At 43.4% G+C, this 25,964-nt stretch overlaps 1 protein-coding gene across 1 annotated transcript in view; it reads left to right on the top strand.

Annotated features, from left to right (window-relative positions):
• The window catches only part of LOC120996865 (nicotinamide N-methyltransferase-like), a 114,960-nt gene that overhangs the window by 63,670 nt on the left and 25,326 nt on the right, over window positions 1-25,964 (top strand). The window contains exon 4 of the mRNA XM_040426794.1: window positions 5,442-5,649. Within this exon, the coding sequence (XP_040282728.1) occupies window positions 5,442-5,649 (208 nt within the window). The remainder of the gene's footprint in view (window positions 1-5,441; window positions 5,650-25,964) is intronic.

A 25,964-nucleotide genomic window follows, 5' to 3' on the forward strand; every position in this document is an offset into this window, starting at 1 on the left:
GATGTGCTAGCTGATGTTGCTTGCGAAGGTGCAGGGCGGGAGGCATCCGGGCCTGCGTCTTGGATAGGGGATTGGCCAGCATGTAACACAGGGGAAGAAGAGGCAGTGGTGTGACTCGCATACACTGATTGTGGACACAGGCGTTCGGCCCACCTATTAGGGTACTTTGATGCCATGTGGCAGATCATGCTGGTGGTGGTGAGGTTGCTAGTGTTCACGCCCCTGCTCATTTTAGTACCACACAGGTTGCAAATGACAATTCTTTTATCGTCCGCACTATCCTCAAAAAAGCCCCAGTCTGCGGAACACCTAGCCCTTGGCAAGGGAGATTTCCGCAAGGGTGTGCTCCAGGGAACAGTTGTGGGCCTGTTTGGTGTGGCCCGCCTTTCCTTTTTGCCACCCACTGCTTCTTCCAGCCTGTTGCGGTGCTGCAGATCCCTCCCCTCTGTACTGCTGTCCTCGCTCGGCTTGACACCTTCCCAGGTTGGGTCAGTGAGTTCATCGTCCACCAACTCTTTTCCACTTCCTCACTCTGGTCATCCTCCTGACTTGTTGACCTAACAAGAACCTCACTTATTGACAAACTGTGTTTTATCCTCATCATCAACCTCGTGAAACACTAATTGTCGTTCCCCACCATCATCTTCTTCTGACTGTGGATGCTCAAGAGTTTGGGAATCAGTGCACAAGATCTCCTCATGTCCCTCTTCAAGCGGGCTTGGCGAGAGGCCCAAATCAAGGAATGGCGATGAAAAGAGCTCCTCGGAATATCTGAGTGTGGGATCACTTGTTTGCCAAGACTCTCCATGGTGGGAGGAAGGAGGATCAGGGTGAGGATTCTGTTGACCAGACTCTTGGCTACTGAGACTGGACTTGTAGAAGACAGGGTGGTGCTTAACCCATTAAGGACTCAGCCCTATTTCACACTTAAGGACTTGGCCATTTTTTGCAAATCTGACCAGTGTCACTTTAAGTGCTGATAACTTTAAAACGCTTTGACTTATCCAGGCCATTCTGAGAGTGTTTTTTCGTCAATATTGTACTTCATGACACTGGTTAAAATGAAGTAAAATAAAAAATCATTTTTTTTTTATACCAAATTTACCAAAAAATTTGTAAAGAAATTGCAAATTTCCAAGTTTCAATTTCTCTACTTCTATAATACATAGTAATACCTACAAAAATTATTACTTTACATTCCCCATATGTCTACTTCATGTTTGGATCAATTTGGGAATCATTTTATATTTTTGGGGATGTTACAAGGCTTAGAAGTTTAGAAGCAAATCTTGAAATTTTTCAGAAATTTTCAAAAACCCACTTTTTAGGGACCAGTTCAGGTCTGAAGTCACTTTGTGAGGCTTACATAATAGAAACCACCCAAAAAGACCCCATTCTAAAAACTACACCCCTCAAGATATTAAAAACTGATTTTACAAACGTCGTTAACCCTTTAGGTGTTCCAAAGAGTTAATGGCAAATGGTGATAAAATTTCTTGGCAAATTTTCCATTTTAAATCCATTTTTTCAATAACAAAGCAAGCGGTTAACAGCCAGCAAAATGCTATATTTTATTGCCCCTATTCTGTAGTTTGATAGAAACACCTCATATGTGGCCATAAACTACTGTACGGGCACACAGTAGGGCATAGAGGCAAAGGTGCACTGTATGGTTTTTGGAAGGCAGATTTTGCTGGACTGTTGTTTGTTTTTTGACACCATGTCCCATTTGAAGCCCCCCTGATGCACCCTAGAGTAGAAACTCCATAAAAGTGACCCCTATATAAGAAAACTAAACCCTCAAGGTATTCAAACTGATTTTAAAAACTTTGTTAACCCTTTAGGTGTTGCACAAGATTTAATGGAAAATAGAGATACAATTTCAAAATTTCACTTTTTTGGCAGATTTTCCATTTTAATTTTTTTTTCCAGTTACAAAGCAAGGGTTAACCAGCCAAACAAAAATCATTATTTATGGCCCTTATTCTGTAGTTTACAGAAACACCCCATATGTGGTTGTAAACTGCTGTACGGGCACACGGCAGGGCGCAGAAGGAAGGAATGCCATACGGTTTTTGGAAGGCAGATTTTGCTGGACTGTTTTTTTTTGACACCATGTCCCATTTGAAGCCCCCCTGATGCACCCCTAGAGTAGAAACTCCAAAAAAGTGACCCTATTTTAAAAACTACGGGATAGTTTTGTTGGTACTAGTTTAGGGTACAATGATTTTTGGTTGCTCTATATTACACTTTTTGTGAGGCAAGATAAAAAGAAATAGCTTTTTTGGCACCGTTTTTTTTTTTTTTGTTATTTACAACATTCATCTGACAGGTTAGATCATGTGGTATTTTTATAGAGCAGGTTGTCACGGACGCGGCGATACCTAATATGTATACAATTTTTTTATTTATGTAAGTTTTACACATTGATTTCATTTTTGAAACAAAAAAAATCATGTTTTAGTGTCTCCATAGTCTGAGAGCCATAGTTTTTTCAGTTTTTGGGCAATTATCTTAGGTAGGGTCTCATTTTTTGTGGGATGAGATGATGGCTTTGAATGGCTTTATTTTGGGTGCATATGACTTTTTGATCGCTTGCTATTACACTTTTTGTGACTTTTTGTGGCTTTTTTTACACCGTTTTTATTTTTGAAAAAAAAAAAAACATGTTTTAGTGTTTCCATAGTCTAAGAGCATAGTTTTTTCAGTTTTGGGCGATTATCTTGGGTAGGGTATGATTTTTGCGGGATGAGATGTCGGTTTGATTGGTACTATTTTGGCGTACATGCGACTTTTTTGATCACTTTTATTACTTTTTTTGGGAAGTAAGGTGGGTAAAATTTCAATTTTCTCATAGTTTTATTATTTTTTTTATGGCGTTCACCGTGGGGAAAGTAACATGACCGTTTTATAGATCAGGTCGTTACGGACGCGGCGATACCTAATATGTGTAGTGTATTTTATTTTTTTAATTTTAATTCAGTGATAAATGTTTTTTTTTTAACTTTACTTTTTTCACTTTAAAAAAAATATATTTTGACCCAGACCCACTAGGTTCTTGAAGATCCAGTGGGTCTGATGTCTGTATATTACAGTACAGTACACTATATAGTGTATTGTACTGTATTTTACTTACACTTTGTCTGAACAGATCTATGCCTTTAGCACAGATCTGTTCAGCACCATGGACAGCAGGATGCCTGAGAAGGCGTCCTGTTGCCATGGGAACCTTCCCCGTCTGCCACAACTGAGCATACGGGGAAGGGTAAGGAGGGGGGCTCAGCAGCCCCCCGATGGGAGAGGGAGGGAGCTCTCTGACTGTTAACCTTTTCCATACAGCGGTCCCCCCCCCCCCCCGGTGTTGTGACAGGATGCCCGCTGAATGATTTCAGCGGGCATCCCGTTCCGATTAACCCCCGCGGCGCCGCAATCGCATTTTAGAGCCATGACCGTACCGGTACGTCATGTGTCCCTAAGGGGTTAAAGGGATTCTGTCACCAGGATTTCACTTACTGAGCTGTTAACATGACCACATCAGTCTCCATGATTTATATTACAATATACTAGTATTACTGCCCTGTGTCTTGTAATTTGTCTATAAAATCGCTTTTATTAATATGCAAATTACCTAAATAAGGAGCCCAAGGGGCTGTCCCTCTGTCCATTGGAGCCCAGTCGCACACCTTCTCCTTGAGCCCAGCACCGGCCCACTGCTCATTTATTCACTCCTCATTGCCGACCTCATATGCCTGTTGCGCCGTATTCTCACGCATGCGCCGTGGAAAGACCAGTCAGCGCATGTGTTCTGTGAGGCCGATGCCAGGACACCGCGCGGGCGCTGACAGGTCTATCCACAGCGCATGCGCGAGATTACGGCGCTCCTTTCATTCTGTGCCCTGCCGTGTGCCCTTACATCAGTTTACGACCTTATGTGGGGTGTTTCTGTAAACCGCAGAATAAGGGTAATAAATATTGAGTTTTGTTTGGCTGTTAACCCCTTAATGTGTTAAAGAAATTTTTTTAATAAAATGGAAAATCTGCCAAAAAAGTGAAATTTTGAAATTTCATCTCTATTTTCCTTTAATTCTTTTGGAACACCTAAAGGGTTAACAAAGTTTGTAAAATCAGTTTGGAGTAACTTGAGAGGTGTAGTTTCTACAATGGGGTAATTTATGGGGGGTTTCCACTATGTAAGCCCCACAAAGTGACTTCAGACCTGAATTGGTACTTAAAAAGTGGGATTTGGAAATTTGCTTAAAAATTTTAAGAATTGCTTCTAAACTTCTAAGCCTTCTAATGTCCTAAAAAAATAAAATGACATTTCCAAAATAATGCAAACATAAAGTATACATATGGGGAATGTTAAGTAATAAATATTTTATGAGGTATCACTTTCTGTTTTAAAAGCAGAGAAATTGAAATTTTGAAAATTGCAAATTTTTAAAAAATTTTGGTAAATTTAGGATTTTTTCATAAATGAAGGTGAATATTATTGATCTCAAATTTATGACTGTCACGAGGAAAAAAATCTTCAGAATGGCTTGGATAGATAAAAGTGTTCCAAAGCTATTACCACATAAAGTGACGCATGTCAGATTTTAAAATTTTGACCTGGACACTGGGGGCATCAATGACCGTTGGTCATGAAAGGGTTAAAGAAACTCCCCAGTTTATTATTATAGACGTGATCAGAGCTGAGATGACTTCTAGGTATAGAGGGAAAGTTACCACAGTGCTCCAGACTAAAAAAAATACCTAGTAGCCATTGGCTTCCTGAACTGAAAAATTTAGGAGCCAAATTCAATTTTTTAGTCGCCAAATCAAAACCGAATCCAAATTTTGGTATCGTGACAACGCTACGCCGATCAGATCAGCGTAGGGTTGTTTAGATACCAAAATTTGGATTCGCTTTCGTCACCATAAAAAAGTATTGCGATACTTACCGTATTTTTCGCCCCATAAGACGCACTTTTTCCTCCCCAAAAATGGGAGGAAAATGCCCCTGCGTCTTATGGGGCGAATGCTGACAGTTTAACATCGCTGGATGCGATGTACGGAGCGGGGGCCGGGGGAGGGACTGGGAGGAGGAGCTGGGGGCCGGCAATAGCGGTGGGTCGGTGCGGTCACTATACTATAGCCCCGACCCACCGCTCCAGTATTCTAATATAAAATGTATTATTGAATTAAAAGTTATTAAACATGCCCCCCTCACTCCTAATAGTACCGTATGTCCTAATTGCTTCTGTATAATGCCGGCAGGCCGGGCGGGCGGCAGCGTCACTCCCTGATGTCACGTGCCTGCGCCGCCTCCTTTATGAATGAAGCAGGCGGCGCAGGCAAGTGACGTCAGTGAGTGACGCGCCGGCCGCCCCATTACCATTGTTTTTAATTGAAACTGTGACAATAATAACGATTAAAACATGATGTTATTTTTTTATCAGGTCATGTGAAAGGTCATAGCCTCATCGAGATTGGTGCTGGTCCCTGCATACTTTTTGCACTGTCTGCATGTGAAGTTTTTGAAAAGATCTATCTGACTGATTATTTACAAGGCAACCTAGATGAAATTAAGAAATGGCTAAATAGTGAAAATGATGCTTTCGATTGGTCTCCCTACTTAAAATTTGTGTGTGACCTCGAAAACAATGGGTAAGTAATGCTCGATAGTAAATTAGCTAAAGAGAAGTTTATGTTTATGTACTAACATCTTCCCCATTGTGAGTTAGATTGATATGGTAAAAAAAATTGAGATATGTGTATCTAAATAAAAAGTAGATTAGACCAGGAATACGTTGAGGGCTCCTTTTAGAATGCATTTACAGTATAATCAGTGGATCATTATAATTAGTGTTGAGAGAAGCAAAGCATTCAAAGTGGAATTTGGTCCAAAATGTAGAACATTTTTAGAATCAGTTTTTCCTAAAATGGCATCTGCATGTGTTACAAAGTGAAAGTAAGAAGCCAGGAAGGCAAGATCACCCATAATTCCTTGCAGCCAGCCAATCCTCAGATAGCTATCCCCTGTGATGTCACAGCCGTATAAAACTCTCATCCCATGCGGTCTCCATCATTGTCCTGTGAGCTGAGCATAGGGAGAGATGTTGCAAGCACTCATGCGCTAGGGACAGTGTTGCTGAAAATAATTAATAGATGAATATTGGAGAAGGAGACTGCAGGGAGAGTGCAGGGAGACTTATTCTGTATTAGTTTTATGTATTTATTCCTACATCAGCCATAAACTAAGATATGTAATTTAATACCAATAAGATGGAAGCCTTCGGGCCAGGTCTTAATGATGACCATCCTCATCTTTTGCTGGCTTTACTTCCAAATTATCCTTCAAAGTCTCCATGTCCTAGAAAAGTCAGCAAGATGCAGAAAGAGGAGGAGCTGGATGTTCCTGATATATTCTCATCGATATTAAATTATGTGGAAAAGGAGGAAAAGCAGATGGCAGAAGAAGGGCTCTCAGCTGTAGGGCAGGAGAGCGCTGGGGTTGGAGAAGTGGGTATGCCAGAGCTGATTAACATTCTGTGTTTAACCACCTCCCGTCCGCCCATAGACTATAAACGTCCGGGAGGTGGTTCTCTATTTCTGAATGGACGTTCCAGAACGTCCATTCAGAAACTGCAGCTCCACGCTAATCGTGCAGCTGCTGATTGGGTTGCCCGCTGTCAGTGACAGCAGTGCAACCCAGAGAGAAGGCAGGGACAGTGACCAGGTGTCCCTGCCTTCTGGATCGCTGCATACACAGCGCTCACTGAGCACTGTGTATGCAGAGCAGGAAGCGCTATGCGCTTCCTGTTCCGGCCCGGCGGTCATGTGATCGCCGGGACCGGAGAGTGCAGGAGACCTCGATCAGCCCTGCACTGGGGCTGTACAGCGCTGTATTGCGCTGTACAGCCTCTCTGGGGGGGGGTGTATTTCTCCTGTAACTGGGGCTACAATGTCAGCCCCAGTTACAGGAGAAATCAATCAGTGAAAAAAAAAAAAAAGTAAATGTCCCCAGCGGTCTTGTATGACCTTATGGGAACGCAAAGTGAAAAATAAAAAAATAGTGTTAAAAAACTAAAATAAAAAAAAGGTTTCACATGTAAAAAAAAAAATCCCCCAAGTAAGTAATAAAAAAACATTTTAAAAATAGAAAAAAAAAAAATTGACATATTTTATATTGTCGCGTCCGTCACGGACGCAGCAATATAAAATGTCTATTTTATTTTTTCTATTTTTAACATATAAATATATCACATGATCGACCCAGTCCGATAAACACCATAAAAAAAATTAAAAAATAACTGTCAAAAAATTCTATTTTGTGTCACCTTATTGCTATTATTGTGTTAAAGTGAATAAATAAAAAAAAGTATACATATTTGGTATTGCCTCGTGCGTAACAACCAGCTCTATAAAAAATAATCACATAACCTAACCCTCGGGTGAACACCGTAAAAAAACAAAAAAAAAAACTGTGTCAAAACAAGCAATTTTTGTCACCTTACATAACAAAAAGTGCAACACCAAGTGATCAAAAAGGCGTATGTCCCACAAAATGGTACCAATAAAACCGACAAAACTATAGCTGTCAGAACAGGACACACTAAAACATAATTTTTTTGTTTCAAAATGCTATTATTGTGGTAAAACCTTAAATAAATAAGAAAAAGTATAAGAGAAAATACATATTAGTATCGCCACATCCGTAACTATCTGCTCTATAAAAAATGTCACTGACCGAACCCCTCAGATGAACGCTGTAAAATAAATAAATAAAAAACTGTGCTAAAACAAACAAATTTTTTTTTGGGTCACCTTGCCCCATAAAGTGTTATAATGAATGATCAAAAAATCATATGTACCCAAAAATAGTACCAATAAAACTGGCACCTTATCCCCTAGTTTTCAAAATGGGGTCACTTCTTGGGAGTTTCTACTGTAAGGGTGCATCAGGGAGGCTTCAAATGGGACATGGCATCTAAAAACCATGTGGAGTTTCTTTTCTTCTGCGCCCTGCCGTGTCCCCATACAGCAGTTTATGTAAACTGCAGAATCTGGGTAATAAATATTGAGTTTTGTTTGGCTGTTAACCATCGATGTGTTAAAGCAGGGCTCGACAAATCCCGGGCGCCAGGTCGCCATGGCGACCAGGAATTTGGTCCTGGCGCTTGGGTATTTGTCAGTCCGTTTTCAAAGATGCGCTCTCGGCGCGCACCATGGTTTCCTGAGCGGCACAGTGGAGGAGAGAAGTCTATGGTATGTTAGTGAGCAGCATTATACTCACGTGCGCCGTGGCCGCCGGGCGCTCTTTCTTCTGTCTGTGCGGCGCATTGCTATGCTATAGCATTAGCAATGCGCCGCACAGACCTATGAGAAGAAGGAGCTCCCGGCGATCACGGCGCACGTGAGTATAATGCTGCTCACTAACATACCATCGCAGCCAGGACTTCGGTAGCGTGACTCCTGGCTGCCATGGTAACCGATCGGAGCCCCAGCATTACACTGCTGGGACTCCGATTGGAACTTGCCCACTGCCAGGCCACCAATGATGGGGGGAGGGAGGAGGAGGGAGGGGGACCCTGTGGGCCACTGCCACCAATGATTAATACTGGGGAGGGAGGCAGGGTGGGTTGTCGTTACAGAGGGGGCTGATAAGAGGGAGGCTGGAGGGGCTGATAAGAGGGAGGCTGGAGGGGCTGATAAGAGGGAGGCTGGAGGGGCTGATAAGAGGGAGGCTGGAGGGGGCTGATAAGAGGGAGGCTGGAGGGGGGCTGATAAGAGGGAGGCTGGAGGGGGGCTGATAAGAGGGAGGCTGGAGGGGGGCTGATAAGAGGGAGGCTGGAGGGGGGCTGATAAGAGGGGGGCTGATAAGAGGGAGGCTGGAGGGGGGGCTGATAAGAGGGAGGCTGGAGGGGGGGGCTGATAAGAGGGAGGCTGGAGGGGGGCTGATAAGAGGGAGGCTGGAGGGGGGCTGATAAGAGGGAGGCTGGAGGGGGGCTGATAAGAGGGGGGCTGATAAGAGGGAGGCTGGAGGGGGGCTGATAAGAGGGAGGCTGGAGGGGGGCTGATAAGAGGGAGGCTGGAGGGGGGCTGATAAGAGGGAGGCTGGAGGGGGGCTGATAAGAGGGAGGCTGGAGGGGGGCTGATAAGAGGCTGGAGGGGGGCTGATAAGAGGCTGGGGGGGGCTGATCAGAGGCTGGGGGGGGGGGCTGATCAGAGGCTGGGGGGGGGCTGATCAGAAGGCTGGGGGGGGCTGATCAGAGGCTGGGGGGGGGGCTGATCAGAGGCTGGGGGGGGCTGATCAGAGGACCTGGAGGGGGGCTGATCAGAGGCTGGGGGGGCTGATCCGAGGCTGGAGGGGCTGATCAGAGGCTGGGGGGGGCTGATCAGAGGCTGGGGGGGGCTGATCAGAGGCTGGGGGGGGCTGATCAGAGGCTGGGGGGGGGCGGATCAGAGGCTGGGGGGGGCTGATCAGAGGCTGAGGGGCTGATCAGAGGCTGGGGGGGGGGCTGATGAAGGCTGGCTGCCATGGTCAGCTCCCTGCTGTTGTGTGCACAAAGCACAGGACAGCAGGGAGAGTGTAAAGTCCTATTCACCCTAATAGAGCTCTATTAGGGTGAATATGACAAGGGTTCTAGCCCTTAAGGAGGCTAATAGTTATTAAATAAAGTAAAAAAAAAAAAAAAGTTTGAACACCCCCCCCCCCCCCCCAAATATAGAAAACGATATATTGCGATATACATGCTTAAAATTATATCGCAATATAGATTTTATGACGCGGCTCCGCCTGGCTCCTAACTTTTTTAGCTGGCTCCTAGATTCCAAGGAAATTTGTCAAGCCCTGTGTTAAAGAAAACATTGGATTAAAATGGAAAATCTGCCAAAAAAGTGAAATTTTAAAATTTGATCTCCATTTTCCTTTAATTCTTGTGGAACGCCTATAGGGTTAACAAAGTTTGTAAAATCGGTTTTAAGTAACTTGAGGGGTGTAGTTTCTACAATGGGGTTATTTATGGGGGTATCCACTATGTAGGCCCCACAAAGTGACTTCAGACCTGAACTGGTCCTTAAAAAGTGGGTTTTGTCAATTTTCTTAGAAATTTGAAGAATTGCTTCTAAACTTCTAAGCCTTCTAACGTCCTAAAAAAATGAAATTACATTTCCAAAATGATGCCAACATAAAGTAGACATATGGGGAATGTTAAGTAATAAATATTTTATGAGGTATCACTTTCTGTTTTAAAAGCAGAGAAATTTAAATTTAGAAAATTTTGGGTAAATTTGGGATTTTTTTATAAATAAAGGTAAAATATATTGACTCAAATTTATGACTATTATGAAGTACAATGTGTCACGAGAAAACAATCTCTGAATGACTTGGATAAGTAAAGGCGTTCCAAAGTTATTACCAAATAAAGTGAGATATGTCAGATTTGCAAAATTAGGCCTGGTCAGGAAGGGGGCAAATGGCCCTGATGGGAAGTGGTTAATGTCAAATGACCTGCAGGAGATTGCAGGCAAAACAGCAATAATATGCATATTGTGCCTCCTCCTAACCAGCCAAACCCCATTCCAGAAACAGCCCATGTTCATTAACAATGAAGCAGCACTATACAGTGCAGTACTCATTATAAAATGAAAGGCAGCTGTGGGTTAATTGGCCGTATGGTTCTTCCCCGCAGCACAGCTGCAACCCACCCACTACACACCTGCAACCTGCCTGCAGCACGGCCGGTTAGTTGGCCATACCCTAAGGCAGAGTGGCCTGAGTATACCTGATTTTTAGCAATTTGTGCCGAATAATTTGTAACAAATCAAATTTTTTGGCTAACTTTAGCGAAGTTGCTGAATGAAATTTTTCAAAACGTCGTCTTTGACATAGAAACAACAATACACAGATCAACGTAGAGTACCTGAGGTGGAAAATTCAATACATGAATCCCTGGAGAAGATCAATTGGAAGTATAGAAAAAAATCTCAGAAAAAGGAAATTCCACAATTAAAAACTGTCAGCTTCATCAGAAAATATTTTTTTCTATACTTTAGGGTACAGAGACCCTAAAGAACAACTTAGTGTTTCAAACAAAAGATGATCTTAAAGGGTTATTTCGGTTATGACACCGATCATAAGAATGGGGGCACCATACCCTGCAGAGCCCCCCTGTAATGGATGGTCAGAAGTGCATGCTGCCACTCCATTAATTTCTATGGGAGCACAGGAGATGTCTGAGTACAATACATGGCTATCTCCAGCAATCCCATAGAAATGAAGGGAGTGGCAGCGCACATCATCTTTTGCAGACTTCTGGAAGAGAGACAAGAGGCTGGTTTGTGACCCACAACCTTACTCACCATGAGCAGCGGGACAACAGTGGGCATGGACCGCCATCATGACCCTGCGGCTCCTTAAAAAATGTTAGAGGTTCCCTAGAAGCCAACAACAGCAAGAGCTGTGTCAAGTCAAGAGTCAGTTACCTAGGCTTTTAGGTTTACAATAATTTGTGGACATGAAGAATAAAATATCTTGTATGAGATTAGAAAACAAGGTTGTTTTCTTCCAGAGGGCCATTTTTGCAGTGTCAATTTGTGTTGCTCTGGTCCATTTAAGAAACGAATGCTAAGGTGCAACACCAAACAAAGCCCATGGACAACATGTTTAGGGAAAAGATTGTAATTTCATACAACCCTTTTAATAGTTGTGATTTAATGTAAACCTTTGTTTTTAACCAGTTTGACACCAGCCCATTCCAGACCAGGCACAGGTTTAGTTTTTTTTAGTGCATGGGGTTTGAAAGCAATTACTTATTTCCATTATTCAGAAAATTTTCATTTATTTCTGTAATACTTAGGGCTTTATTTGTATGTCAATCTTAATTTAGTATTTACATATTTTTATACCTGGGAAAATGTAAATGAAAGTCAAATGTCTATTTTTTGTCTTTATTTTTTATTTTATTTTTATACACTCAGCACAATTTAACTTAATATTTTTTTATTGCTGACTTCCTCTTCAAATGGGCTGACATATTTGCCCCAGTTACAGGGGGAATACTGTACATGAATGAGGGAACAGGAGCAGGAATCATCATGGTAACTTCCTGAACTGTACACACAATGCCCATTGATCATATATATGGTAATTTGTAAGGCTGGAATGGTAAGAAACATCTCTGCCTTTTCTATAGGGAGTCCAGCTGTCACTGACAACTGGCTCCCGAGTCTTGCAGCTGCAGAATCTGTGAAGTTCAGATTGCAAGAAGACCCACCAGATAGTTTAAGTTGTCAGATGGTCTGCAAGTTGTAAGACGTATCACTACATATTACATGCAATAGCTTTATAAAGTTTTGTTAGAGCTCTTTTCATGCTTTGAGAGAAGGAAGAGCTCAGTCTCTTCCTTCTCAGGCTGCAGGGTGAGGGTGATGGCTGCTTTAACCCTTGATATCTCAGGCTGTATAGCAGCCAGGGATATGAGCATGGTGTCATGAACTCACCTGGAGGTGCTCCTGTATCAGGTCCCGTCACTCCATGGCAGCACTGCTGGTGTCGTTCTGTACTGTTCAGAACCATCCTTCTGTTAGCAAGCCCCACTGACATGGAAGCTGCTCGGCATTCAGCGAACAGAGGTGTTGACCAATCAGGCATGGCTCTGACATCACATGCTCTCTGCCAGAGGAAGATTTAAACAGGCATCTGCTGTTTTTTTTTAGCCTCCCTAACTTGTATTGTTAGGCTATCTGGTTCTCTGACTTTCAGATTGTCCCTGACCTTGCTGCTGGCTGCTGGTTATTTCCTGACTTGATCTCTTGGCACGGATCCTATATGACATTTGACTGTTTGTATTTTGTCTTGGTTCTGACTTCTCTCTCTGGTTTGGACTCTGGCCTGATTTGACTTTGCTTTTTGGACTCTGATCCAGTCTTGGTTTTGCCTGTCTGTTATTATGTTTATTATTTTATTCATTTGCATTTGCCCAGCACTTAGTCAGGAAGGCATAAATTTGTGGGCCATCACTTTTGGATGGATCTTGCAAGTAGGTAAGGACAGTGGTGAGAGTTCAGGTCTTCACCATTGCCTACCATGACACATGGTCTTGTTTGAATGCTGGCAATCTAAGCTTTGAAACAAGACCAGGATCACAGAATCCTTTGCCTGCTTTAATTTTCAGTTACACTACCGTCCTGCAGATAAGAAAGTTAAAGCGATACCCTAACCAGGTCTTTTGACTCTATTGAGCTGGATGGACCTCCTCAATACATAATAGGTCCAGCTTGTATTTCCATTGCTCCAGTTCAGATTAAAGACGTCCCTCCTGGGGGAATTTATGTTCCATTTGGCAGGCAAACCTCTGTCCTCTCCTGGGGACATACAGTGCCTTGAAAAATAATTCATACCTCATATTTTTTATTGGGATTTCATGTGATAGACCAACACAAACTATCAAGTACAGTATATGTGAAGTAAGAAGAAAATGAAACATGGTCAATACTTTGTAGGACCACCTTTTGTTGCAATTACAGCTGCAAGTCTTTTGGGGGTATGTATCTACAAGCTTTGCACATCTAATTTTTGCTCATTCTTCTTTGCAAAATAGCTCAAGCTTAGTCAGATTGGATGGAGAGCATCTGTAAACAGCAATTTTCAAGTTTTACCACAAATCTTAAATGGGATTTAGATCTGAACTGTGAATGGGCCATTCTAACACATGAATATTCTTTGATCTAAACCATTCCATTGTAGCTCTGGCTGTATGTCTAGGGTCATTTTTCTGCTGGAAAGTGAACCTCCATCCCAGTCTTAAGTCTTTTGCAGCCTCTAGCAGGTTTTTCTTCAGGATTGCCCTGTATTTAGCTCCATCCATCTTCCCATCAACTCTAATCCGCTTCCCTTTCCCTGCTGAACAAAAGCATCCCCAAAGCATGAAACAACCATGTTTCACGGTGCAGATTGTGTGTTTAGGGTGCAGTGTTAGTGTTCCGCCACACATAGCGTTTTGCATTTAGGCCAAAAAGTTCAACTTTGGTCTCATCTGACCAGAGCACCTTCTTCCACAGGTTTGCTGTGTTTCTGTGGCAGATTGCAAATGGGACTTCTTATTCTTGCTTTGAAAATCGGCTTTCTTCTTGCCACTCTTCCATAAAGGCCAGATTTGTGGAGTACATGACTAATAGTTGTCCTGTGGACAGATTCCCCCACCTGAGCTGTGGATCTCTGCAGCTCCTCCAGAGTGACAATGACACTCTTGGCTGCTTCCTTAAAGGGATTCTGTCATCAGAATTTAGGCCTATAACATATGGCGAGGTCCCTACTAATACACAGAATCCTAAAGTGACCTTATCAAATGCGCCTGTGGCTCTATAATCATATAAAACAGGTTTATATAACCTGTCACTCACATCAAATTGTGTCCAAGGGGACGTCTCACGATGCAGGGTGCCCGGCTGAAGCCATCTCCTTTCGGTGCCCAGCGCCGCCTTCTGAATTGAAATCTCCGCCCTCCCTTCCATTAGATACAGGCTGTAATCGGGCGGCCAAGGAAGGTTCTAGCGAAGTGCGCCGGCCGGCGCATGCGCACTTCGCATAACGAGGCCGCTGCCAGGAGTGAACGATGAACTGAGGTAGGCGGATCTAATGGAAGGGAGGGTGGAGATTTCAATTCAGAAGGCGGCGCTGGGCACCGAATGGAGATGGCTGCAGCCGGGCACCCTGCATCGTGAGACGTCCCCTTGGACACATTTTGACGTGAGTGACAGGTTATATAAACCTGTTTTATATGATTATAGAGCTACAGGCGCATTTGATAAGGTCACTTTAGGATTCTGTGTATTAGTAGGGACCTCGCCATATGTTTAGGTTATAGGCCTAAATTCTGATGACAGAATCCCTTTAATTAGTGCTCTCCTTGCCTGGGCTGTCAGCTTAGGTGAATAGCCATGTCTTGGAAGGTTTGCAGTTATGCCATACTCCTATTTGGATGATGGCCTAAATAGTGCTCAGTGAGATGTTCAGAGCTTTAGATAATGTTTTATTACCGAAACCTGCTTTATACTGTATTTACTTCTACATAACTGTATTCTTGACCTGTCTAGTGTGTTCCTTGGTTTTCATGGTGCTGTTTGATCACTGATGTTTACTAACAAACCTCTAAGACCTTCACAGAACTGCTGTAGTTATACTGAGAATAAATTATACATAAGTGGACTTTATTTACTAATTAGATGACTTTTGAAAGCAGTTGGTAACATTGGATTTTATTTAGGAGTATCAGAGTACAGGGGGCTGAGTACAAAGGCATACTACACTTTGTAGATTTTTATTTATTAAAAATGTTGAAAACCATGTATCATTTTCTGTGTTTGCCTATCATATAAAATCCCAATAAATAACATTAAAGGCTGTGTATACCTTTTGGGGGAATTTTTTTTATTATTGCATTTCACTCATTTTGAGCTTAAATGGGTTTTTTTATTGTTCTTTTTTAAACATATGGAGCCCTTTTTTTCTGTACATAGCTAAGATGCTCTAGTAGCAGCCTCTGAATTATCTCTCTCTTCCGTCAGCCAGCTAATCTGACGGGCTCCTTATCTCTGCTCTCTGGCATTAAAAACACACTTATAATAGCTCAGTTCTTACCTTACTGATAAGAATGTGGCTTAAATAAGTGTTTATGACCTCTTAGTAATTTAGAGATAAGGGTTATTACAAGACCGGCACAAAGTGAAAATGAATGACAAAATGGCTCAATATTTTTAATAAGACCAATTGGAAAAATGATTTTTAGCCCAAAATGAGTAAAATGCTATTAAAAAATGGCCTCCGAAGGTGTACATATCCTTTAAGCTTGTGGGTGTAACGTGAAAAGGTTATGAATACTTTTTCAAGGCACTGTAAATCTAAGTTGGCAGGACATCCTGGGGTTCATAAAACATTTGAATTCATTTCCAGACATTATTGGTGACCATCTCTTTGTCAACATGTTCAAAATTTTGTTTCCGTTTGTGTGAATTGTGCCCAAAAAAGCCTTCCAGAGAGAAACCAGATGGTGTACATCTTTTGCCTATACCTAATGCACAATGTCAACACATTGTAATAGATTTTATTACTGATCTTACTTCCTCCTTTGGATGTACAGTAATCTGGATAGTGGTAGACCATTTTTCTAAAATGGCACACTTTATTCCCTTGCCTGGATAACCTTCTGACCTACAACTAGCTCACTTGGGTTTACCAAGGACAGAGGTTGTCAGATTAACCTGATTTCTTTTTATGAGGAGGTGAGCAGTAGCCTGGACAGAGGGGCGGCTGTGGATGTAGTGTTTCTTGATTTTTGCAATGGTTTTTGATACCATCCCTCATAGACGTATAATAGGTAAAGTAAGGTCTACAGGCTTGGAAAGTATACTTTGTAATTAGATTGAAAATTGGCTGTAGGACTGTATCCAGAGAGCTGTGGTCAATGATTCATATTCAGAATGGTCCCGGGTTATAAGTGGTGTACCCCAAGGTTCAGTGCTGGGTCCCCTATTATTTAATTTATTTATTAATGAGGATGGGATTAATAGCACCATTTTTATTTTGCAGATGACACTAAGCTATGTAGTACTGTGCAGTCTATGGAAGACGTCCATAAAATACAAGCTGACTTAATTAAACATTCTGAGTGATTGGGCATCGACTTAGCAAATGAGGTTCAATGTAGATAAATGTAAAGTTATTCATCTTGGTAGTAATAATCTCTGTGCTTCATATGTCCTAGGGGATGTAACACTGGGAGAGTCACTTATAGAGAAGGATTTGGGTGTCCTTGTAGATCCTAGATTAAATAACTGCATATAATGTCAATCAGCTGCTTCTAAGGCTACCAGGATATCGTCATGCATTAAACGAGGCATGGACTCGCGGGGTAGACTTAATACTACCACTTTACAATGTGTTAGTGTGGCCTCATCTGGAATATGCAGTTCAGTTCTGGGCACCAATCCAAAGACAGGACGCTCTGCAGTTGGAAAAAGTACAGAGGAGAGCGACTAAACTGATAAGGGGCATGGAGGATCTTAGTTATGAAGAAAGATTAAAAGAATTTCATTTATTTAGTCTTGAGAAGAGACGTCTAAGTGGGGACATGATTAACCTATACAAATATATAAATGGACCATACAAAAAATACGTTCAAAAACTGTTCCGTGTAAAATTCCTTCAAAAGACAAGGGGACACTGCCTCCGACTGGAGAAGAAAAAGTTCAGCCTCCAGAAGCGTCAAAGCTTCTTTACTGTAAGAACTGTGAATCTGTGGAATAGACTTCCTCAGGATGTGGTCACAGCAGGAACAGTGGACAATTTAAAAAGGATTTAGATGAATTCTTAAAAGCAAATTACATTAATGCTTATAAAAACGTGTAGAAATCTGAGTCTCACTTTCTTCTGGGATTCGTGTCCCCACCTATCCGTTGGTTGAACTTGATGGACTTTTTTCAACCGTATTAACTATGTATTTAACTATGTATGTAACTTGTTCATCAAACATATCTTTAGTTTGTGCAGTCTTCCTAACCATATTGCTTTAGATAGTGGAGTACAGTTAACTTCTAAGTTCTGGAGATAACTCTGTAGATTAGTAGTTTTGGATTTCTCGTCTACGAAACATCCACAGTCTAATGGGCAGTTCGTTTTTCAGAATCTATTTAGTTCTTTCTATCTGTCAAGCAAGGTGACTGGATGTCTGCTCTTAATGGGCTGAATTCTGCTACTATAACCATTCCAGCCAATCTACTGACAAGTCTCCTTTCTTTATTGTTGATGGCCAACATCTTTGTGTTCCTGCATCTAATGAATTCACATGCTGCAGGTGCCATGCCCGGGAATTTTTTTCAGATTTGACAAGGCTTCTCTTTCTCAGGCCTCTATATCCATGAAGATACATAGATTAAGACAAGAGATTAAGAATTCCTCCACAGTTTTCTTCAGGTGACAGGGTCTGGCTGTCCTAAAGAAACATTTGTTTGAAAGTACCATCTTTCAAATTCACTCCTCGGTTTTTGCAGCCCTTCAAAGTTATTTCACAAGTTAATCCTATCACCTTCTCTCTGCATTCCCAAACCCTTGGTACTACACCGCTACACCAAGCCTTTCATTTCTGTTCCTTTTAGCGCTGAAATGAATTTGAGGTCAGCAATACAGTATATTAGATATGACGACGGTTAGGGGCAAGACCTTTTATTTTGTGGATTGGAAGGGTTTTGGTCCAGATAAGAGGTCTTGGGAGCCTGTACAGAACATCAATGCTCAAATTCTCCGGAAGAAATTCCTGACACTATTCAGTCCACAGTAGAGAGGGCATAAGGGGTGGGGTACTATCACGCTTGTAGTGCATGCCTGCCATTGCCCTGCTCTTCCCTGTGAGCAAGGCCCCCTGCGCTACTTGGCTCTGCTTCTCTGCTGTGTCCTGCTCTTCTGCCTTTGACGTTCCCGGCCTCCGGCGTCCTTCCTGGTCTGTTCTTTAGAGTACACACTCGCTCTCTCCTTCAAAGAGCCAATGAGTACAGCCAAATGGGTCATCTGTGAACTACACCAGCACTATTCCAGGAGGTAGCAGCTTAATTGGTTTCCTGCAGCAAAGGCCAGGTCGCTGTATAGGGATTAAAATGTGAATGCCAGGGAAACGTCAGGACAACGCCATTAGGTCTAACCAAAGGTCAAACTGGTTAGTTGGCACAGAGCATCCACTGCCCAAATCTAATATATTTATACCACACAGTGAACACTGTAAAATAAATCACACAAAATAATGCAAAAATTGCTATTTTTATCTCCCCGTAAAATAAAATAAGTTATTTAATACACTATATGTACCCCAAAATGGTTCTTAATAAAAAAAAATTCAAGCTAAATGGCTAAATTGGAGAAAAAATGTAAAAGTTATGACCTCTGGAACACAGAGGGGAAAAATGTTACTGGTCTTTAATTCTAAAATAAGTTATGTCACTAAAGGGTAAAGTTGCGCACCAACTATATTTTCTAAATTAGGCCTCATGCACACGGCCGCAAAAGATGCGGACAGCACTCCGTCTGCTGTCCAAATCCGTTGCTCCATTCCGTGGCCCCGCTCAAAAAAATATAACATTTCCTATTCTTGTCCGCGCTTTGCCGACAAGAATAGGCATTAATATTAAAGGCTGTCCGTGCCGTTCCGCAAATTGCGGAACGTGCACAGACACAATCTGTGTTTTGCGGATCCACGATTTGCGGACCGCAAAACACACCACGGTCGTGTGCATGAAGCCTAATTCAGATAATTTCAGAATCTACAATAAAACAGTCACATTTTAAAGAGGCTTTTTCCAATTTTTTGTTGGGGTGAGGGGGGTTAAAGGGGTTCTAAATGATTAGAAAAAGGCATCTACAAGAAATAGGACGGTGTCAATTAATGAAGGTAAGCCACTATTTAATCAAGCTGTTGAGCTTCTCCTCGGGTTCCCTGCTGTAACTGACAGCTGGGGACCTGACCTGTGCCACAAATTCATTGTTTCGTTAAAGTTATTCCTCTATAGGGATGTGTTCTCTGAAAATGAACTGCCACCTCAGTCTCAAAGCATCGGCATTACAGCATCATTTAAAAATGTAGTAAGAGTGTACAAAGTTCACATTAATTCATGGTGAGAGGTACAAATGCTTGAAACATACATCAAGGGGTTGAGAAATCTAGGACTCCCAGTAGCATGTCTGAGTTTGAGTCATCTCTCCACCTGATGACACTGCTATTTGAGGAGGAGAGTAGGCTACTAGCCAAGAACAGCTAATAGTTAAATGATTACATAGAGGCCACTAAGAAATTTCAGAGGAAAGAGTCCCTTCTCTAGCAAGCAGTGGAAAAGTTCATCTGAAAGAAAGGAACATTTTTCCATAAATTAGGAGGAGGGACATATTTTTTTGATTACAACATCAAGACAAAGACAGCCCTGAAAGTGGGGACTGAAAAGCCATTCTTTGATTTTGACACCGTTACTGTTTATCCTAGTAATTGTTCCATGCCTGTTGTTTCTACTGGGGGAACCAAGTGGTCGAATCTGAGTGTTGCGCTGGTGTCCCCTGCCCCACTTCTTCCTGAGGGCATGGGCACCGTGCTACTCACCCAGCCAGCTTCACCTCCCGTCTGGCACACTAGGTCCGCTCTCTGGTGCTTCCCAGCTGGTATTTTCAGTAAATTCTTTAGGGCCATGACCTGCAGCTTGTTGTGAAGGCCTCCAGGCCTGTTCCCTAGGGAGCTCCCTCCTGGCCTCTTAAAGAGCCAATGCACACACATCCAATTTTTTCACCAATCTACAGCTGGCAGTCCCTGGGTACTAAAGGCATTTTCCCCAGTGGGAGGGTGCCTCAGCTTGAGGTTGCTAGTTGACCAGTGAAGGTGTGCTATCTAGCCTAATACTTTTAATACTCTGTTGCCTGCCCTGATCTTAGCCTGTTCTCTCTTTTGACTCACTTCTGCCTGCCCAGAACTCGGACTTGACTCATGGATACACACAGACTCTCTCTTCCCCTACCTCAGTTTGTTTCCTGACTATGAGTACTGCCTGAGCCCTTGGTGCTCTGCACTGGTGTCTCTGACCTCCATAGCTCAGCTGCCAACTACACAAGGACTATTTCAGGAGGTAGCAGCTTGGAAGTTTCCTGCAGTAAAGGCTAGATACCTGTATAGTGGGTTAAAGGGTGAAACACGGGGAACCTCCAGAACCCCTACCTTAGGTTTAGCCCTTGTTATTGTCCCACTCCAAGAACGCATTGCAGGTTATTAACATGTCACAATTTATACTGCAACTTGCATAATTGAGCTTACAGAAAAGGACCCCTCTTTTGTCCGCACATTCAAATTTCAATCGATAATGCGTTAAGTAGTGCACCACTCAGTACTGCTCCTAACATTGTTAATAACTATACACTGGGAGGCTGTGCTATGAAAGTGTGAAACCTGTTGGTTAAGTTCATACTGTCGAGGGGTGCAGCACTATGTGGCTTTGCTGCATTCCTCAGCACTTTGCTTAAAGGGGTTTTCCCATCTCAATATTTGTAGCACATTGCTACCTTAGCCCTGGTTATTGTCCCACTCCAATAACGCATTGTAGGTTATTAATGTAGTGCCCTGGAGCAGGTAGTACTTTGACATTTAGACATTTGTGGACATTTGCCTATATCCCCTATTCAAAGTTAAAACTTCTTACTTTATTTCTCTTGAAAGGGTTAACTTATACTGTTTATCACTGTGTTATTGCATTTTATACACTCACCTAAAGAATTATTAGGAACACCATACTAATACGGTGTTGGACCCCCTTTTGCCTTCAGAACTGCCTTAATTCTACGCGGCATTGATTCAACAAGGTGCTGATAGCATTCTTTAGAAATGTTGGCCCATATTGATAGGATAGCATCTTGCAGTTGATGGAGATTTGAGGGATGCACATCCAGGGCACGAAGCTCCCGTTCCACCACATCCCAAAGATGCTTTATTGGGTTGAGATCTGGTGACTGTGGGGGCCATTTTAGTACAGTGAACTCATTGTCATGTTCAAGAAACCAATTTGAAATGATTCGAGCTTTGTGACATGGTGCATTATCTTGCTGGAAGTATCTATCAGAGGATGGATACATGTTCTCATTCTGTTTACGCTAAATTCGGACTCTACCATTTGAATGTCTCAACAGAAATCGAGACTCATCAGACCAGGCAACATTTTTCCAGTCTTCAACAGTCCAATTTTGGTGAGCTCGTGCAAATTGTAGCCTCTTTTTCCTATTTGTAGTGGAGATGAGTGGTACCCGGTGGGGTCTTCTGCTGTTGTAGCCCATCCGCCTCAAGGTTGTGCGTGTTGTGGCTTCACAAATGCTTTGCTGCATACCTCGGTTGTAACGAGTGGTTATTTCAGTCAACGTTGCTCTTGTATCAGCTTGAATCAGTCGGCCCATTCTCCTCTGACCTCTAGCATCCACAAGGCATTTTTGCCCACAGGACTGCCGCATACTAGATGTTTTTCCCTTTTCACACCATTCTTTGTAAACCCTAGAAATGGTTGTGCGTGAAAATCCCAGTAACTGAGCAGATTGTGAAATACTCAGACCGGCCCGTCTGGCACCAACAACCATGCCACACTCAAAATTGCTTAAATCACCTTTCTTTCCCATTCTGACATTCAGTTTGGAGTTCAGGAGATTGTCTTGACCAGGACCACACCCCTAAATGCATTGAAGCAACTGCCATGTGATTGGTTGACTAGATAATTGCATTAATGAGCAATAGAACAGGTGTTCCTAATAATTCTTTAGGTGAGTGTATATATGTAGTGATATATATCCTGTTCATTGTCACTGTATTTACATGGCTCTGTGGAAAGGGTTAATGAATACTGAGAGACTGTTAGGACTTTGATTGAGAAGGTGGTAATTTTCCACATCAGCCATAGGGTTTACCCCATAAGGACCCATACGTCATATCTGTCCGGGACTTAAAGACCAGTGATGTACATGTACTTCATGGCAATCGGGCGGGTGCAGGAGCTGCGCCTGCCCGATCAGCAGCAGGGGTCCGGCAGTCACTGATAGCCGGACCCCTGCTGTATGCGCCGGCATCGATAAAAACACTGATGCCGGCGCATTAACCCTTGCACGACCACCGTCAACACTGACCGCGGCACGTTCAATGTTTGGGAGGGAGCTTCCATTTGGTCACCGCGCTGCTGTGACGGGGACCCGATCCAGGGAAGGCAGCCCAATGCCTTCCTTAGGCATCGTATCTGCCGTCCCTGACAGCCTGTGAGATCCTGCCCCCTGGATCTCACAGGCAGGAAGCTGTAAGTGTATTTCAGTGTGTAATACACTTACAGCCAATGCATTACAACACAGAAGTATTGTAATGCATTGTAAAAGGGTGTCAGACCATTAAAAGTTGAAGTCCCGGATTGGGACAAAAAATTAAGTGAAAAAAAAGAAGTTAAAAAAATAGAAGTTGGGGGGCGTGGCCTAAGAGCGCATGGAGTAAGTCGCACCGCTCACTGCTCCTGCTAGCATCCTGTATAATCGAGTGGTAGCACCCCTCGAATCGTTGCTTTAATCTTGCCTGGTGGAAGGGAAGTGACCGGAGGGTGCTGTGGCGATTTTGTGAGCTCTGACATGCCGAGGAAATCAAGCAAAGTGCCGAAGTCCGACAGACCGGAGGTGGGCCAACATGGCGCCGATGGAGGAGAGGGGACGGCGCTGCAGCAGACGATGAGTCAGAGTGCGGCTGCTAAACTGAGCAAGTATGCTCGTACAGACAGCGGAGTGGGCGATTGGGCTGAGGAAAAGGAGACAGATATACATACCTCCTCTGACCAGGAGGACGGATCCCTTGATGGTGAGGCCCTGGATGCGGTGAATTGGCCGCCACTGACTCCTGCATGTCCAGCTAAGGACACAGCAGGCCCTAAGGCCGCGGCTAATGAGGAGCCCACTTTGAAAGATATCATGGCCGCTGTGGCCAGCTGTAATAGCACCCTGAAAGTGCTCACAGTGCAAGTCGGCAGCCTGAGATCAGATGTGTCTATAATAAGACATGATCTACACAAGATTTCTGAGCGCACCTCTGAATTGGAGAAGAGCGTTTCCACGATAGAAGATGTAGTTCAGCCTTTGCAAATGGCGGCAAAAACAACTGCTAAGGATATTGCTGCTTTATATGCCAAAACGAATGATCTGGAGAACAGGTCCAGAAGGAATAACCTGCGAATTGTGGGAATGCCAGAGAAGGCGGAGGGGGCCAATGCCACAGAATTTGTGGAGAAATGGTTGCATCAGTTGTTCCATGAGAAAGGCCTATCTTCCCTGTATGCGGTGGAGCGGGCGCACAGAGTGCCCATGCGGCCGCTCCCGCCAGGCAGGCCTCCTCGCCCTATATTGGCGAAGATTCTGCATTTCAAGGACCGGGACACTATTCTGCGGCAGTCCAGGGACAATGAGGAGATGGTCCTGAATGGGGTTAAAGTGTCCATATTCCCGGATTATTCTAATGAGGTGCAGCGGAGAAGAAGTAGATTTATGGATATAAAGAAAAGGCTGAGAGGTTTTCAAGTCCAGTATGCTATGCTGTTCCCTGCTAAACTGCGTATGGTGGCATTGGGATCCACCAGATTTTTTGAGGATCCGGAGGAAGCGGCACAGTGGCTGTACGGCCACGAGCGACAATTGAGAACTGGGGCCCTGGACACTTGAAGGAGGCAGAGATATGGTTTCTTATGTTTAAACTATATATGTGTTTGCACTTTAAGGTCGCTTTAATGTTGCACGAGTTAAGAAGTGTATTATGCAATGCTACCGCATGGTAGATCCTGAGGAGGGCGTAGGTGGTTGAGAGAGTATAATGTATTTCTCAGCTGTGGGGAGGATTCTCTACCTGAGGAAGTGTGTTGTAATCTGTTATGAATATTATAGGTTTGGGGGCAAGTTGCTCTCGGATTGCCCTGTTTTAATGATTGAGGTTGATGAAAGGGGGACTGCGGTCCCCAGTTACAGTAACCTGATTATGAGTGGGGGAGGTAGTGGGGGGGGGTAGGGAGACAGTTGGGGGGAAGGGATAGGGTCGTGAACTTTGAGTGGATGGAGTTTGAGTGGGTTGTGAGATTCAAGTATGGCTTAATTTTCTACCATGTCACAGGTGATTAGAGTTTTAAGCTGGAATGTGAGAGGTATGGCAGATGCATGGAAACTACAGTGTATTTTCCAATACTTGGGGCGGTTTCAGCCGGCTATATGTTGTCTTCAGGAAACACATTTGATTGGCGATAATCTCCACTGGCTGAGCAAAAATTGGGTGATTCATGCGATACATTCAACTCATTCCTCTCACTCTAGAGGTGTAAGTATGATTGTGCATAGTAGTATTAGATATGAACATATACAGGAATGTGTGGATGCTGAAGGCAGATACGTCTGTGTCGTGTGTAAGGTTGATGGGATACAGATGGTGCTTGTGTCGGTGTACGTGCCTCCACCGTTTGCTTCTCCATTGATAAGGGAGATTATGGACTTTGTGGCGGACTTCCCTGGGTTACCATGGCTACTGGTAGGGGACTTCAATTGCACGCTGAATGACTCCTTAGATAGATGCCGGGTGGAAGGATCAGGTGGTTCACCGGGGAGTGTGGCTCTAAAGAATATTATGAGTGAAATTGGTGTATATGATGTATGGAGATTGCGTAACCCTAATAAGCGTGGATTCTCGTGCAGATCAGCCACGCATCATTCGTTATCGCGCATAGATTTGGCCCTTGCTAATGATGTTATGCTGCCACTGGTTAGGGATGTTGTCTATCATCCTCGGTCGTTGTCTGACCATTCTCTGTTGCAGATTGACTTGTGTCTGGGGGTGCTCAGGCAGGGACCGAGGCTGTGGAATTGTAACTCACACTGGCTGAATGTGCTGGGCGACTTATCCGGGATTTCTCTAGAGATCAAGGAATTTTTTGCTATCAATACGGGGACGGCTTCAGTACACGGTGTCTGGGATGCCATGAAAGCATTCTTGAGGGGAGTCTTGATGAAAGAAATTAGCAAGCATAAATCTAGGTCTAGAGAGGCGGACGTTAAAGCTCATGTTCTAGTGGCTGAGGCTGAGAGGGTGTTTGGTCGATCCCCTACCCTGATTAACAGTGAGGCGCTGGCGGTAGCTCAGGAGCAGCTGAGGTGTCATTTAGTGCAGGCCGCAGAAAGGAAGAGAAGTTTCTATCGCCAGAGATCTTTTGAAGAGGGTGAAAAGGTGGGTCATCTGCTGTCGGTTGTTTCCCAGGCTCAGAGAGGCTCCTCTTGTATTCAGGAACTGAGAGATGGCATGGGGAATAGTAGTCAGGACACGAAAGGAATTTTAGATATTTTAAAAAGTTTTTATGTGTCTCTATATGCTTCCACTGTCTCTAGTTCTGAGGAGGCTTTAAATGCTTTTCTGGTGGAGGCA

The sequence above is a fragment of the Bufo bufo genome, chromosome 1 (genome assembly GCF_905171765.1).
Source record: "Bufo bufo chromosome 1, aBufBuf1.1, whole genome shotgun sequence".
In the NCBI taxonomy this organism is placed as follows: Eukaryota; Metazoa; Chordata; class Amphibia; order Anura; family Bufonidae; genus Bufo; species Bufo bufo.